Below are 16,501 nucleotides of genomic sequence, written 5' to 3'. Positions count from 1 at the left end.
CGAAATTGTATCAACAGCAACACAGCCGAAAGTATCGCATCAGTCATTGCATTTAAATATTTTCTAAGCATAAGCAAATGCAATGACTGATGCGAGATTTTCGGTTTTTTGTTGATAAAATTCTTAATTTTCACATTTCACACCTAATTCAATTAGGGTATTCATCTAAGCGCTTAAACGTTGCGTAAATTTTGAAAATTTCAAGAACTTTCTGTCTGTGCGCGAAGTTATTTATACCAATTAGTGAACTTAAGCGCAAACTTAAACGAGGGGTAAATTCGGTATACAAATGTTTAAATCTAACTTACCATAATTTTTATCGAAAATATTAAACATTTATAAATTACATGCATCGTAAGTTTATACATTTAAATGAATAAATCTAACAAATTTTTCCAAAAATTGTTAATTTCTAATATCAAAAGTTTCTTAAGGAATTCACAAGGTGTTTAAAAAATAAAAACAGTTGACAATGTTTTGTGGTTTTTTACGAATCATCTAAACTTATTTTTACTGTTAAACTATTAAGACACGATTATGTGACTCGTTCTAACAGCTTGTGAATCCCCTAATTACGAACATAAATTAAAAATACTTTAAGCAACATTTAAATCTCAGAAATCCACAAAGTGACACTATTATTATTTGAAGTTTAAAATTAAATACCTTCATCCAAAATACATGCACTATTTGTTATTCTAAATTAACCCTATTAAACACTAAGCTGGATTTACATGAGGCGATTTTCTAGGCGATTCAACATTGCTCCAGAAAAATCGTTCGTGTAAATGGTGACTCAAAAATCGCTTGCCTCAAAGTAGACAGCAAGCCAACTTTTGCTTGCGTTATCGCCTGCCAAAATATTGTTTCATGTAAAGGCAGCTTTACGTTCCTACAATGAGCACACATGTAAAAATTTTAAAATTGTAATAGAATGATTATAAATAGTTTTAAAGATAACTAAATTAAGAAATCGTAAACTTTATAAAAAATATACAAAATTAAATAAAGTGTTACCTACTACATACTTCAATTAAGATTTAATTAATAAAGATTTTTTTTCATTGCCGTAAGGTGTAAGCAAATTTATATACATAGCTTTAACAAAAATAAATGTTCAATGAAAGTTTTATTAAAAAAAATATATTTTTTATACTATTAACAAAAAAGTCGAAATACATACATATATTTTTAAATATTTGTTTGACATCCCCTGTTATATAACAATATACAAACGTATGTACGTACCGATTCCCAATTTTTGACCGATGCCGATGCTGATGCCGATTAAGCGGCCTTAGGGCAAAGAAATGGCCGATGCCGATTCTTTAAAAAAAAACAAACAACCTGAATATAAATTCATTCAAGAACAAATCTTTTTGATAAACTTTTATAATAACAAAAGGAAAACATAAAAAAATAACATTACAAAACAAATAATCATTCAAAAATCTATTCACTTATTTATGTATGTACATACATAAATATGTATTAAAAATAATATATCCCCTATGCATATATAACATTGCAATACTTTGTTCCATAGTATGTTTCTTATTCAATGTTAAAAAAATAGTTCATACGAAATCACACTTCTTATAGCCTATTTCCACCAAAGGCTTAACTGCAGTTAAGAGCTCAGGTAAGAGCCAAGAATTTTACTGTGGGGTAATCGACAAGGTTTATTTCTTAATTTTTGCTTTTTTCCTTTCGTTAGCTTCTACTTAATAGGTGGAATTACCACCTTCCAGTTGTAATCTATTTTTTTTCCAGTAGGCATAAACTGCAGTTAAGGCTTGGTGGAAATCAATTATTAGTTATACTCATGGTAGTAAAAATATACAGCTTCTGCTGACTATAAAGGTGTTGTATTGAATACAATTCGTATGAAAGTATTTTTGTATCGTAACAAATTTAACAATCCAGTAAAAAGAACCCGAAGGATTTAGGAATTCAGCGATTAATTCAAGGAAAATCGTACCTTATACTAAGGGCCAGTTTTTCAGTGCCAGTTTCAACTTAGATTAAGTAAACTGAGTTTAAATTGAACAGCTGACTGGTAGCCCATTCAAATTGCGTGAACAAAAAACTTGTGAAAGATCAACACTTACCTAGGTACTTAAACTTGCACTTTATTATACTAAAATTAAAAAAAAATGCGTACTAAAAATAATTCTAACAAATCTGATTAAACGATTTCAAATTTTGATGAACATTTGTTAAAATTGCGGAAAAAGTAAAAATAATCGGCTAAAAATCAGCCAAAAACGGACGATGCCGATTAATCAGTCGTACTCTAGTATGTATACTAGTCAGAAAACTTTCAAAATTTAATAAAAAAATATAAATTTTAAGAAACCCTCAAAAGCAATACATTTTTAATGAAGATAGGTATAAGTTGCAGTATCGTCGGAACAAAGTCAGTGACAAAAGAACTTTAATAAAATGTAAAGATTTCTTATTTTTTATACATATATACATATACAGTTTTTAAATATATGTATGAATGTATTTTTCTTTCTAAAAAATATGTGCGATTTCCATTCTAAAATGAATGTCGTTGAATACCCAATTTTGGTTTTGACAGTTCAATCTGCCATTTGAATACATTTTTTTTAACTATGAAAATTGAATTTTTCTTAACTATAGGTAAAAGTAAAGTATTTTTTTTTAATATTAAATATGCTGCGTAGTTAATCAAAATCACGGCTAAATTGAAGTACATATTATTATTTTAGAAATCCCGAATCGAAAATGCTGTATTAGGCAACGACGAAGCAGTGTTGGTTAAGCGATCGGTTCATAAAACCTCATTAGTTTGGCGAAAGTTTAACATAAAAGTTGAAGGTTTAAAGTTGTAATGGTATTGCAAAATAAAGTTTATAAAGAGTAATCTTCGCTAGAAATCCTATTATAAATGGATCAAAGAGGATCTATTAAATAAAAACCAGTGTTGGTAAAACGGATCTTTTTCTGGAGCTTCGATTTTTTTTCATCTTTAACATAACGCCCAACGCAATTATTTAGACATAACGACGCAACGAATAGTTCCGTTAAGAAAATGCTCGCAACCTTAACTTTGGCAAACTTGTCATAAATTGTATGCCTATGTTTTGTATCAACTGCTACCTTCGAGTCATGTGTAAACTCACCATAAAAATGGCCCATGTAATTCAATTAAAGTTATATGTATTTGGAACGCCGTTTATGCGATCTACAACCACTTTGTTGGAATCGGAGATATATATATCTATATCTCATTTCAAGCTCTTAATACAGACCACTCTATCGCCGAACGCACTCCCACAATGATGCCACCCCGCGCGATTTGCAACAGGGAGTTGCCACCTCCAGAAACCCACGAACAAATAAAAACATTTTTTTATTGCGATATTTCTTTATTGGCAAATCAAAGTAACTTACATTTTCTAGTGCGCAATCAATTAAGGAAATATATATGTTAGTTATCCTTAAAGGCATTGAGTTTAAGACAATATAGATTTTACAAATATTTGCTTGTAACTGATGTTCCAATACATATTTAAAAGGGTGCATTAGTTATGGTCTTCTCAAAAACTATTTGCATATCAATAACTGATTTTAAAATTCAAAAGATATATTTTAATAAAACAAAAGCAATCATACTTCACCTTTATCAACTTCACCTTTATCAGAGTTTTATACATGAAAGTAAAACTTTTATATAAACATAAAAAAGTGGTTTATTTACCAACTGCTTGTTTTTTCGTTTAGAATTGTATAAATAAGATTTAAGTAGGCTTTTAATGTCTACGATAAAATACTTAATAGATACATACGTAACTTAAAATAACCATAATTATGTTAACAAAGTTGAGAGATGTTATTTCGTTTTCACACTAATTCACCACTATTGAATTACTTTACAAATATGTATATGTATATTATATGTATATGAATTGGGATATATACATATATACACATATCTATATTGTATAGTTATCGTTAATATTATAATAGGCATCTATGCAAGTACGCTATGAAATTAGATAAATTGGTAGTGAAGTATACGGTTCTCAACACCTACGTGCTAGCGCGATTTCGTATTTAAGTGACTTTTTATAAATGTAAATTGGTCTGCATTTAATAACGAATTTATGTAAATGATGTTTATACATACAGTAATTACATACAAATGTATGTACCGCCACTGTAACTTAGGAAGCCTGAGAAACATTTTTTCCATGACATAAAATTTATAACAAATTTGCACAGTACGAATTTGAACTTTTTATGGTATTGCAAAAAATGTTAATCGACTTTCCTAGACTGCAGTAACCTAATGACTATTTTTTTTTTTGTTTCAAACATACCTAAGTAATTCAATTACAGTTTGTGAAGTTGGAAGCTCGCTGGAGCTTCTCGTTTACGCGTTTTTTGTTTTATAACTTAATTTTAAATTTTAATTTATAACGAATTAAAGTAGATATAATATGGTCCTGGATATACATACAAAATGTGTACTGAATTTCTGGATTGTGCCGTTGTTCCTTTGACAACTTTGCCTATTGGATTGTGTTTGCTGGCTCAACAAATGAACTTTGCAATGTTAATGAATCCACTATTTGTAGCATTATTTCTACATCCTTCGCTGAGTTTACCGTACTGGGTGCCCCGACCAATTTAACATTTTTGCCTTCAATATTGGTGAAGAAAGTCCTATTCTTGAATATGACCGCCCTATCGTAAGGAAGTCTCGATTTCGTACGATCATTTACTGATCGACGAAACATAACGCACGAGGGTTGATAGCGACCACGATCCTGTTCTGCGATGTTATATTCACTTATGTCGCCTGTATAGGTGATCAGTTTGGATTTGGCAATCAGTGTTGGTGATAATTCATGCAGAGTTACTTTACTCTTCCAATTTTCGGTTGGTAGTTTGATATGGCTCGCTGCGTTGGCCAATTTGATAAGTGGTAAATCGAGTATGTTCCGGGTTACTTTTGGCGCTTCTTCTTCGGACATGATGACATACCACGTTTCAAAACAGGTTATCTTTTTTATAATTTTATCTCCCTGACGTGATATCACCACTTTTTCCGGTGAGGGCTTTCGCTGTACTACATTTTTTGCTGGCTTCCGATTAAGTGCTGTTAGTGAATTCTCTTTTGCTGGCGGCGTCGGCTTCTTTGCTTGGTATGGAGTGCTGGTAGGAGGCTTATGTTTACTAGTCTGAAAAGGATCGTCCGGATCATACTCATCTTCCTCCGCTTCGACTGTATCATTTACATCGTTTTCGTTTTCGTCTTCCTCATTGTCTTCGTCATCACCGTCAAGAGATAGTGGATAAGTTTCATCATCTGCCGAATCCTCAAAATTAGCAATCATCGGCTTAACCGGCTGAGTTTTTTTCGCCACCATTGAATTGAGTATTCGAGGGGCTGGTTTATCAGGTGAAATGCTAGAGTTAACTTTGCTTCTTTGTCCAATACTCTCCGATGGTGATGACCTTTTAAGTAGTGTATGATTAAGGATTTTCTGTGCTGGTTTCCTTGTTGTCGTTAAAGGGCTCTTTGAACGAGTCACTTCGCTGGCCTTATCTGTAACCAAAAGCTTGCGGCGGCCAGGGCCCGCTTTCTGTTCACTTACGTTGCCTTGCTCTGGTAAGTCGTAATCCACTTTCATACTCTCATCTGGCTTTTGCGGCTTGCCAGTCTTTGAAATTAATACATCCCCTTTTTTATTAATTATATCATTGATGTTTACGATTGTAAATGTGGGCATTGTCTCGAAGTCATCCACAGTCATCGGAGGAACATGCACTGGCTTGCTCTCAGGAGCTTCCTCCACATTGACTACTTTTGCTACCTTTGGGGGAGCAGGCGATGCGCTTCGACGCTTTGCCACGGCTAAAACACGAGTATTTTGTGTTTTAGCTGGCATTGTTATCAAAGTGCGCGTTGCGGTTGTTGATGGTGGAGCAGTATTAGTAGCATTACGTATTGTCTGAAGAGATTTAGTTTGCTGCTGCAATCTGATTGAGACGCTATTGCCATCGATAAGTGTACGTTTTTCAATAATGGATGCATTGCGCTTTGGTTGTTCTTTATTCATATTTTCCGATTTTATTTTCGTTATTTTGCTGCCATTGAGCGTTTGATTCGCCTTTCGCACTATCATTGTAATGTCATTAGTACTTAATTTTTTGTTGTCACGTTCAGTCGCCGACTTTGTTAACAAGAATCGTTTGCGAGCAACACTTGCTGCTTCGGCGTCATTATCACTGCTGCTGCCACCGGTCACAGAGTCATTACGGACGCGTTTGATTCCTGCTAATGGCTCAATCGAACGATTCACGCTGGCTGCAAACGATTTCCGTAGCAATTGTAGCTGCGATACTTGGGCTTTATGCACGGGCGTTGCTGTGGGCCGTGGCGTTGATGTGGGTCGTGGCGTTGATGTGGGCCGTGGCGTTGACGTGGGCCGTGGCGTTGGTCGTGGCGTTGGTCGCGGTGTTGATTGTGGTGTGCTTGAGGGTGTGGCCTCCATATTTTTCCGTGATCTACCACGCCTTTTTAACGGTGTATCTCTCATTAAACCGTCATCTGAGAAATCGGAATCTGAATCCTTTTGTATTTCCTTGTACATTTCATCTAGCTCATCATCCAGATCATTGGGACCAAAATCGTCGCTAGAGTCTTTATTAAAGAAATCTTCTGAGCTACTTGTTGACTTTTTACGGGTTTTCTCCGGAAGAGCTAATGGTCTTTTGGATGATGTTCCAGCAAGAGCCGACACGTTTCTTATTATCTTTGGAGTGACCATATCATCGCTTGCATATTTAGGGTTCGGCTTAATTGCTCTTCTTGAGCGTCCGGTGGCTATGGTGGATGGAGGTGGTTCCGGCACAACAACTTTAGCTATTTCAGTTTTCTGAACTTTCACAACTTTCACAGGAGTTTTAAATTTATCCTTCATCTCTTTGGCTTTTGCTGTCAGAGAAGATCTAGGAGTAGTAGAACTTCCGGATGCTGCTGCGCTACTGCTATGAGCAATTGGCCGCTTCTTCAAAGGCCCTTTGAACTTTTTCTCATCTGAGAGTATTTGTATGTTTCCACGTGGACTTATCCCACTACTTCTAGTTATTTTTATTGGTGGAGACGAAACTTTTTCCAATCGCACAACACAAGAGCGCGTTTTCTTCGCCTCCACGACGGTAGCTTTCTTACCAACGCGCATTCTTCCTTCGCATGTATTTTACTGAGGATTGGATAAGTGTAATACATAAGTAATTATTAATTAGATTAAATAAAATAACATTATATACCGAAAATATACAAAAAGAATTGAAACTAATTATACTCCTGCCTTAATTTCTCGCTTACAATAGCAATTTAGTGTGTAACTAACATCCCCTAACGACGATATGACCGTGTGGCAACTCTTTAAAGCCTTCCTCCGAATGTCAAATATTGGCGCGAATCACATGAACTACTATGCTAATCCTATTTCTGAAACATTCCACTAAAATTCCTCAGACCAGTGGTCAAACCAAACACAGAGCCCCAACAACGTGAAAATAGCGACATAGAATTACCTTCTCAGCTTACACTACTGTACCTCAACAAAAGCCAGCAGTGAAATAAAAGCACAATACCAATTGCACCAAATGCTTACATTTTTACGAAAATTGCAAATATCCACCTATTTAAAAGCAATTTGGCTCTCAGTCGTTCAACCGCACAAGGAAAGACAAATTGATCAGTTTAATATTGCAGAAAACGTAGGCTGCTGCTACACACTCGAAACAGCCAATGAACAAGATGCGCTGCCGCATCCAAGAGGCAGCGTAATATTCTGAAATGTCTACCTTCTGTGAAATATATGTATATCTAATTTGATACCACTGTTCAGCAAATTTTGTTCACAATTTTAATGATGCTATTGTATTTTTACAAAGATGCCTTGCGCTGATTAACCAACGCTTTATGACATTTCGATGTGAAGAAACGCAATCGCAACGATATTTTCACAACACTAATTTCACTTCACGAACTCAGTTAACTGTGTGCGAATGTGACACAAACATTTGGTGGCGGATGACAAAAATGGCGTCAATTTGACATTTAGAAGGCGGTATTACATAAGAGGGACAGAGATCGCCTGCTTTCGGGGTCAGGGTTGGAGAGTTGCATTTTGGGAAAATGGCGGCCAGCGCATTAATTACATCTATTCCAATTTCGTTCACGACATTCTTGCCCGTAGACTGGCGTAAAAGTTGAAAAATAAAACATTGCCTTTTATAAATTTCTTACATTGACGTAAGTCAAAGTTGCATTACAGAATTTTATCAGAAAACAAGCTATTTTCATCGAATGGCAGAGTATCCACGCCTGCAGGAAAATTGTAATAGCTTCCTTTGGTAAAAGCGTATGTCAGATGAAAGCAATTGAGAAAAACTCTACAGTGTCAAAATTGATAGTCCAAATGTCTAAACAAAGCAAAGAATAAAAAACAAAAACTTTGTAAATTTCAGCGAATCATTCTGGAAAAGTTGTCAGTGCATTTTTTGGACAATTAACTTGTGTGCGTATACTAAAAATGGCGAGTCTAACTGGAATTGAAAATTTATATAAAGAACTAAAAAGCGAGTGGTCTAAAAAGCCACAAAATCTTAAAAAGTGTGGCCAGTTGGTAGACAACTTGAAGGTATATTTCCTCTATTCGAATATAACCTCACAAGCGGTTCAACTTCACAATTATTTTTCTTAGATTGAATTGACTAAACTAGCATTTTTACCAACTGGCGATATTAAGACGTCCAAAAATGAAATGGTATTAGCGCGTGATGTCCTTGAAATTGCAGTCGAATATAGCGTCGCAAACAAAGACATACCAGCATATGAACGGTACATGTCTCAGTTAAAGTGCTATTACTACGACTATAAGTACGTAAAATTAAACTGATAAAAAAGAAATTATTTATACTTGTAATAATTCGTTAAATTTTAGGCAACAAATTGGCGAGTCTGAGAATATGTACAAATTACTGGGTATAAATCTACTATACTTGCTATCAGTAAACCGAGTTTCTGAATTCCACACCGAATTAGAACTTTTGTCAGCAGATACAATTCAGAATAACAAATATATTCGTCCAATTTTAGCTTTGGAACAATATATAATGGAGGGGCGATACAATAAAATTTTCCAGGCAAAGGTATTCGTTAATATTGTACATTGCATCGAATAATACTGTATGTAGGTACTAAGAAAATTTTATTTTTACGTTTGTAGAGTTCAGCACCGTCGGAAATTTATAATCATTTTATGGACATACTGCTTAATACCGTGCGTGATGAAATCGGCGCTTGCATTGAAAAGTCGTACGAAAAGATATCCGCGAAAGAGGCAGCCAAACGATTAAACTTAAACTCGATTGAGGAAGTAAAAGCTTTTGGACAGAAACGAAACTGGAATTTAGGCTCCGATGGTGTTTACAATTTCGTAGAAAAAGTTGCAAAACCCAAAGAAGCGTTACCATCTGTTGAGTTGGCAGAGCAAGCTATTTTCTATGCCCGTGAATTGGAGATGATTGTATAAACTTAAATTCACATACATACTTTCATAACATTAATAATAGTTTGTACACAATTAATAAAATTTAATTTTAAATAATTAAGACTTTATTTTCGCAATTTTTTCCGTAATTCCCACAACGGCCACACATTTTACTTTTTGTTTGCCGAGGGTTGTGGCAGACGGTACTTTGCAATTTCTACTTCAGCTTCGGCATAACTAAAACGGTTGAAAGAATAGTACTCTGGCACCTTATATTCGCTAGTGTGAGAAGCGCCGGGACCCAATGGTGTAGATGATGGCTTTACAATTTTGCTGCTCAAGCCAGGCACATTAGCATTGACACTGGCACTGCTACTGGAGCTTTGTGGGGTTTTCACTCCTGCTGCCTGGGTATATGCCCGACGGGCAATTGTACACAGAGAACACGGGTGACGGAACATTATCCCCTTTTAAACAATTTAAGGATTTTGGCAATATTTTGCACTCGCTAAAAATAAAATCCAGTTCACGTAATCACAGCTGATTAATGACTTTTGAAAATTTTGCAGAGATGCATTAGAATTAATGGAATCGAACTTTTGTGTCATGTAAAATACAATCGATTAATTTCATCGAACTCTTTCAGCCCTACCATTAACTCCATGTGAATAAATCGTTCCCATAATTTAACATGCAAAACAAAAACAAATTGGGAAAAATTGTTTTTGTTTTGCTTTGTAATTTTTGGGAATATTTGTTCATGTAAAATTCGCTATAGGGTCGTTTGTTTATTTTAATATTCATTTATCAGCAAAGAGTTACATTAGTACAATAAGAATTATGTTCTTTTTTAGTACAACAAAAATTTGTATGTATGAAGAGAACATTAGGGTAATTACCTGGGTGGGCTTTCAACCCCCAAATTAATCAAAATTTAGGAAAGAGGGTACCATTAGACGCGCCTGGACTCTAGGAACAAGAATCCGGACTTTTTTACCTGATCAAAAGTTATTAACAAAAAACGCTTAGTAGTTATTACTGCATTTTGGCGTAGACTTCTGAGAGTACCATAAACTTTATGTGATCAGTGCAGGTCAAAGACGGGTTAATTATAAAGCCCAAATTGGATATTTTATTAAATTGTAATGGTTTACATATTACCAATAACTAAAAGGGGTATGGCAGTAATATTAAGTTTCTTCTTTGAAATTGGTAATACATATGACTTACTGGAGTTCAGGACAAGACTATTATCCTTAGACCATTGTCAGGTTACAACAAGCGAAAATATTTGATAACCCTTTGAATATTTAAGTTTTTCTACTACTTGAGCTATATTTATCAGAAAACGCTTCCGATAACTAAGGAAAATTAGTCTTGGTGCCTTCCATTAATATAAAAAATTACAATATTACATATATAATTTTCACTTTATTGAAATTATTTCATATTTCATTTCTTTTTCTTTAATTTTGGCTTAACAACACCATAATTCTGGTCTATTGCGGTTACAGGAGCACGTTTCTTTTGCTGTTTCTCCATCTTTGATTTACTCCGGCATTTCACAGAAGCAGCACCTGTCTGATTTTTGCCCAACTGATGGAATTTCTTACGCTCTTCCCGAATTTTCTTTAAACGCTTACGTTCGCCTAATAACTCTTTGTAGTTTTTATACTCTTTCTTTGGTGGCTTTGCCCCCATTTTGATAAGTTGGAATGTTTCCATTTTCTTTTTGTTTTTGATAACTCGCTGATTATTCATAGCAAATCGAAGTACTTCATTACGAGCTTTCTTGATATCGAATTCCTCCGGTTCATCTTTAGATTTGCTCCTTTTAGTACCAACCCCATCGGGATTCTGTGGTCTCTCCAATGTATTGTCCTTTGTCGGGGGCAGAGGTTTTGTGGGATCTTCAAATATGAGTGCTTGAAAGTCACTAGTTTGATTTTTCCGTTGTAATGCTAATGTTGCCCGTGTTGGGATTTGTTTAAAGTCCGTGGCCAAATTCATTTTTTGTTTTGATAGTATTTGTTTACGTTTTGTACTTGGAGACGTACTGTTTTCACTGGGGCTTCGCAAAACGTGTTGACTTTTAAATGTCATTACAAAATGGTAGTTGCCAGATTAACTGGCCGCCTTCACGTGGTGCAAAATCTCGCTTGCGTGATCCCACAAAAAGTGCGAAGGGTAATTTTTCTCGGATACCGTGCGGTTTGCGAGATTTCGCATGCTTTCAACTCACATTTTTGTTGTTTGACAGGTATTTATTCATTTCGCAGAATCCTTCAGAGTAGAAAAATCGTTTATTTTGGTGGAAAAAAAAATTTAGCCTGAAAGCTCGAATCCTCTTTTGGCGACATTGAAATTAACTCAAAGTATAGCAGGATAAAATATGGAATTAAAAGACGTGAAGAATAAATATGTACTCGCGTTATCCACAATTCCTTAAAAAGGCACTTTGAGTTCCTGAAAATGAAAAATTAATGTCTTCTTAAAGCGAAGATACACAACATGCGTTCGCCGGCAAATGCGTCACGCCGTAAATGTCAAATAAAGTTGAACACGTGTATTTGTATGACAGCTGTTACAGACGACGCCGTTACGTTAACGCGGTTGCCGTCGAAAGTAAACCAACTCGCTACTTTTCTATTGCGTTCATGCATTGACATTTGAAATTACATTTGTGGATATGCTTATCAGCTGTTTTTTGTTTACAAAACAATGAGCGGCACAACGCAAGGTGTGTAACAACAAATTTTTCAACGTCGTCAACGCACCAACGGATCAACGCAACGCCGCAGCAAATAAAATTATGTACCTTCAGCTTTACAAATTACAGCAAGTATGGCATCACATTTTCAGATTAAATTGTTGTTGGCCCTCGAATCGGCCATGATTTTTTCCCCTTTTTCTTCACGTTTGCTGATCAAGTGGGTGAACCTATTTTTTACAAATATATTTCTTTCGCTACTTTGTTGTGCAAGAAAATTACAACGCAATCTCCTATTAAACAGCACATTTTGTAGGAATACGTATTATTAAAGTCGTCGTTCAAGTAATTACCAGCTGTCTCGCTTTCAAACATGGCCACGGCTGTAGGTGCAGCCTCATCGATTAAAAATCCCAGTGGTATACGCAGCCAGATATCGAAGGAGTTGCGTGCAAAGGCCAATGATTTCCTTAATTCACGACGCCATGCTAATAATCTGGTCGATATTATCGAGCATTTTCAGGTGAGGAAGGAAACCAAATACTGAGTGATTTATTTCCGCCTAATATGTTGATATATGTAATGTAATAGGTAATCATTTAGCTAAATATAAATTAATTTGCTTATCCTTCAGAATTGTGTTCGAGAAAAACGGTCAATTACTGCTGCTGTTCTGACTTTGGAAGTGATATTTGTGGAATTATTAAAGAGGCGGGAAATGTGCATTGATAATGCGCCCCTCAAGCCAAAAGGTATCGCATGATTAATAAATACTTAATCCGTGAGTTTTTCAAAATTTTCTATATTAGATGATGGTCCTGAAACGAAATATCGCGAATGGTTACGACAACGCTACGAAGAGTCTCTGAATTTGATACTTAATTCTTTCGAACATGAAAAATCTGCTGAAGCAACACAAGCTTTGGTGTCAAGCATGAAATTGTTGGCAGCTGAAGGAAACTATCCATTAGAAAAGTCAGATGAGCCTAGCAAATTTCAAAAGCATCGTCTGCGAAGTATTCTTCAAAAACTTATTTCACCAATAAAGTCACAAAGTGCTCTGATACAACGTTTCAAAGAATATGCCGAATATTTAGATTTGGTGTTCTATAGTTGGAAGTTGATGCAGCCTCTAGCCTCACGTACCGCCTTTTCTAACGAAATATTTGCTCTGAATTATTTGGAGCTCATAAATGCGTTGCCTGTAACAAAAGATGTGCAAGATGAGCGAAAGTTATTATGCATCACAGAACCTGTTGGAGAATCATCACAACTTGAATGCTTCGACTATGTACAAACTCGAAAATGTATTAACAAAGTATGGCTTTGCATGATGCAATGGACTGATGGAATACTGGAGCCAGTGCACAGACAAATGCTTATCGTATTGTTGGAACGAATTTTGCCTCATTTGGACAAACCTATATTGCTGACGGATTTTCTTATGGATTCACTTGATTGCGGTATGAAATAAAATTTCGAATTAATACAAAAAGTACACATATTGAAATTTTTAATTTAGGTGGTCCAGTCAGCTTACTAGCATTGCAAGGCATTTTCACTCTCATACAGAAGCACAATATTACATATCCAAATATATATGAGAAGTTGTATTCTATGTTTGAGCCAGAAATTTTCCACACAAAATTTAAGGCACGTTTGTTTTATCTGGCGGATATATTTTTAAGCTCTACACATCTACCCGAAAATTTGGTAGCAGCATTTGTTAAGCGTCTGGCACGACTTAGCATAATTGCGCCGCCACAAGATGCTATAATTATTTTACATTTCATTGGCAACTTGATATTACGCCATTCCGGCCTAAAACGACTTATATGCGCACAAGACGCTATTGAAGGTACTACATAATAATCGAGAAGAATTATATAAATTACACCTAATTACTTAAACATATACATCTTTTATATTATTAAGTTTCCCGTGACCCATTTATCATGGAAGAGCGCGATCCCACAAAATCCAACGCTTTAGATAGCTCTTTATGGGAGGTCGTGTCGCTACAGAAACATGCTATACCAGCGGTTGCGACTGCAGCTCGCTTTATTTCGCAGCCCTTGCCAACCACAGAATGGGATTTGTCTTCGGTGCTTGAATTAAACGAGGATGATGTAAGTTATAATAAAATATCTCTACCGAAATAGATTTAATCCGAAATTATATAACGTTTTCTCTATTTTCGTTTAGATATTCGATCAAGAGATTGCCAAAAAGAGCAAGCAATATGCTTTAGCTTTTGAGCGACCACAATCCTTGTATTTAGTGCATGACGATAAAGTAAATCAATACTGGAAATTATTTTAAGCTTTGTTTTGGTATATATATATGAATATGTAAATATTGGGACGTATCGCTAACTGCACTGACATAATAAATGGTATTCTGATACAGAGCATCCATTCGTCTGGCCAGTGCAGTATGCCATCAAAGAGAAGCCGCTTTTGTTTACTTTTGAATTAATTTTAAGATGTACACCTGAATTCTTCAATACGTAAGTTATTTTAACGACAATGTAGATAAATAATAAAGTGTAAATGGCCTATATATTTGTTTGAAATTAACTGCGAGGTTTTTTTATGCAATTTATTTTCCTAAAAACACTAAATACATATATATACAGTATCGGTCATATCTATAGCACGCCATTTCAAAGTAATATTGTGTGCCACTATATTTTAATTGAAAATTCTTAAAAACAAATAAATAATTAATAGTGGCAAACCATTTCACTTTGAAATGACGTGCTATAGATATGACCGATACTGTATATATATGTATATCGTTAGTTATGGCTTTTTTGCATTTCAACGACGGTTTGAGATACGCCCTTTCTATACGACAACTAGCGATATGTTATGTAAACTATTTAACTGTTAACTGACTTCACAAAAAAGAGAAGGTTATCAATTCGTCGGAATTTTTTTTTTTTGTATGTTACCGCATATCCACCTTAACCGATTTCTATAATTCTTTTTTTTTTTAAGTAAGGTGTTACATTCCGTGAGCTCGGATAAGTGTCGAATTTCTAATCATCGAAAGCAAAATATCGCCAAATATAAATTTGTTTTGTGTATGTGTTTCGCCGCACGGCTTCTGATATCAAATTGAAAAATTTTGTTTGAATTTCTACACAAACTCGTATTTGAACGAAACAAAATAAAAGCTGATGGTCAAAGCGCCAAAAAGATGGGAGTTGGCCATCTTTTCGCTTCACGCTGCAGCTAAATCAATCTTTGTGGCATGCTTCGTACATTTTCATAGATTTTATCTTAACTGTCATAGCGAACCTTTTCGCATAGCGAGGCAAGCTTTTTATATGGCATAGCCTTTAGATTCAGTGAGGCTCAGAATTTATGAGTCTAAAATGAATATCTTTCGTCATAAATATGAGTTGCATTCCCCAACTTTTCTGGATAAAACCTTTAAAACTGTCAAAAAAGCAAAAGAAGCCAGAGAAGAGAGTACGGGAACGTTTTCTGGTAAATTCCTGAAAATTCTTGCAATTTCTTGCAAGTTAGAGAACGCAATTCAGAAAAGCGTCATATTTCTCATGAGCCAACTAACAAGATCACGCAATCGGAAAAGAATGAAAAAAGTAAATTTCTGAGCGTTTTTGACATCTGCCTAAAAATGAAAACAAACAAAGAAAACGAAAAAGGCGCGGTTATTGAGTGCGATTAGATTGGTATTTATGGGCTGCATTTCTTTATTCATTCTGAACGTTTGGAATAAACTTTTTTGTTTACTTATTCTTTAGAATGTTCCTGATGATATGTTAACGTATATTTCAAACGTATTCTGTTTATTCCGGCTGTGAAATGGGATTATCCGGAATGTATAAAGAAACGCAGCCATTATAAAATATAAAAAGTGAAACTTGATGACAATTAGCAAAAAAAGTTCATAAAATATGGTTTTAATGATTGAGAGTGTTTTACAATCGCATATTATCGGCACCGGCCGATTTTTCAATGCCAACGTTCTGACCACAAATGTGCACCCACTTTTCACGCAAATTTAAGCCTCTTGGCAAATCAAACAGACGCACAAACTTGTTCCAATCACAAAGCACTTCATATTATATCATAAATATGTAATAAATCAAAATTTCTAATTAAAACCGCTGCAGAAAACACATAAAATCGCTAAAATATCACTACGAAGAGGTGGAAGACGATGTAAACAGAACCAAAAAACATCAAAAACGCTACGAAAACTTTTTTCTGAA

The 16,501-nt window shown here is 35.0% G+C and overlaps 5 protein-coding genes across 7 annotated transcripts; 2 read left to right on the top strand and 3 right to left on the bottom strand.

Annotated features, from left to right (window-relative positions):
* Positions 1-4,530: 4,530 nt before the first annotated feature.
* LOC118733686 (uncharacterized protein DDB_G0284459) lies at positions 4,531-8,064 on the bottom strand. Of its 3 annotated transcripts, none has more exons than XM_036463195.1 (2): positions 7,662-8,064; positions 4,531-7,244 (listed from the first exon to the last, which is right to left on the bottom strand). In XM_036463195.1, exon 2 carries the CDS (start codon positions 7,221-7,223, stop codon positions 4,545-4,547), a length of 2,679 nt encoding a protein of 892 aa, XP_036319088.1. In that variant the 5' UTR covers positions 7,224-7,244; positions 7,662-8,064; the 3' UTR covers positions 4,531-4,544. The 3 variants fall into 3 exon arrangements, with proteins under 3 accessions (XP_036319088.1, XP_036319090.1, XP_036319089.1); XM_036463197.1 differs by having other exon boundaries at positions 7,855-8,064; XM_036463196.1 differs by lacking the exon at positions 7,662-8,064 and adding an exon at positions 7,370-7,627.
* A 418-nt stretch (positions 8,065-8,482) lies between these two features.
* On the top strand, positions 8,483-9,666 carry LOC118733687 (26S proteasome non-ATPase regulatory subunit 8). The gene is made up of 4 exons (XM_036463199.1): positions 8,483-8,693; positions 8,757-8,932; positions 8,997-9,204; positions 9,282-9,666. Exons 1-4 carry the CDS (start codon positions 8,586-8,588, stop codon positions 9,585-9,587), a joined length of 798 nt encoding a protein of 265 aa, XP_036319092.1. The 5' UTR covers positions 8,483-8,585; the 3' UTR covers positions 9,588-9,666.
* Positions 9,648-10,113, bottom strand: LOC118733688. Its single transcript, XM_036463200.1, has one exon. The coding sequence runs from the start codon at positions 10,004-10,006 to the stop codon at positions 9,716-9,718; it is 291 nt and encodes a 96-aa protein (XP_036319093.1). The 5' UTR covers positions 10,007-10,113; the 3' UTR covers positions 9,648-9,715.
* An 843-nt stretch (positions 10,114-10,956) lies between these two features.
* Positions 10,957-11,656, bottom strand: LOC118734667 (uncharacterized protein C1orf131 homolog). The gene has a single exon (XM_036464373.1). The coding sequence runs from the start codon at positions 11,646-11,648 to the stop codon at positions 10,998-11,000; it is 651 nt and encodes a 216-aa protein (XP_036320266.1). The 5' UTR covers positions 11,649-11,656; the 3' UTR covers positions 10,957-10,997.
* A 775-nt stretch (positions 11,657-12,431) lies between these two features.
* On the top strand, positions 12,432-14,834 carry LOC118733683 (nucleolar complex protein 4 homolog A-like). The gene is made up of 6 exons (XM_036463193.1): positions 12,432-12,778; positions 12,890-13,007; positions 13,065-13,718; positions 13,778-14,113; positions 14,191-14,384; positions 14,461-14,834. Exons 1-6 carry the CDS (start codon positions 12,629-12,631, stop codon positions 14,575-14,577), a joined length of 1,569 nt encoding a protein of 522 aa, XP_036319086.1. The 5' UTR covers positions 12,432-12,628; the 3' UTR covers positions 14,578-14,834.
* Positions 14,835-16,501: the final 1,667 nt, after the last annotated feature.

Source organism: Rhagoletis pomonella, unplaced genomic scaffold, assembly GCF_013731165.1.
Source record: "Rhagoletis pomonella isolate Grant_MI unplaced genomic scaffold, Rhpom_1.0 Rhpom_scaffold_00002, whole genome shotgun sequence".
Taxonomy (NCBI): Eukaryota; Metazoa; Arthropoda; class Insecta; order Diptera; family Tephritidae; genus Rhagoletis; species Rhagoletis pomonella.
Note: the sequence above shows the minus strand (reverse complement) of the source record. Positions and strands in the feature narration are given on the sequence as shown.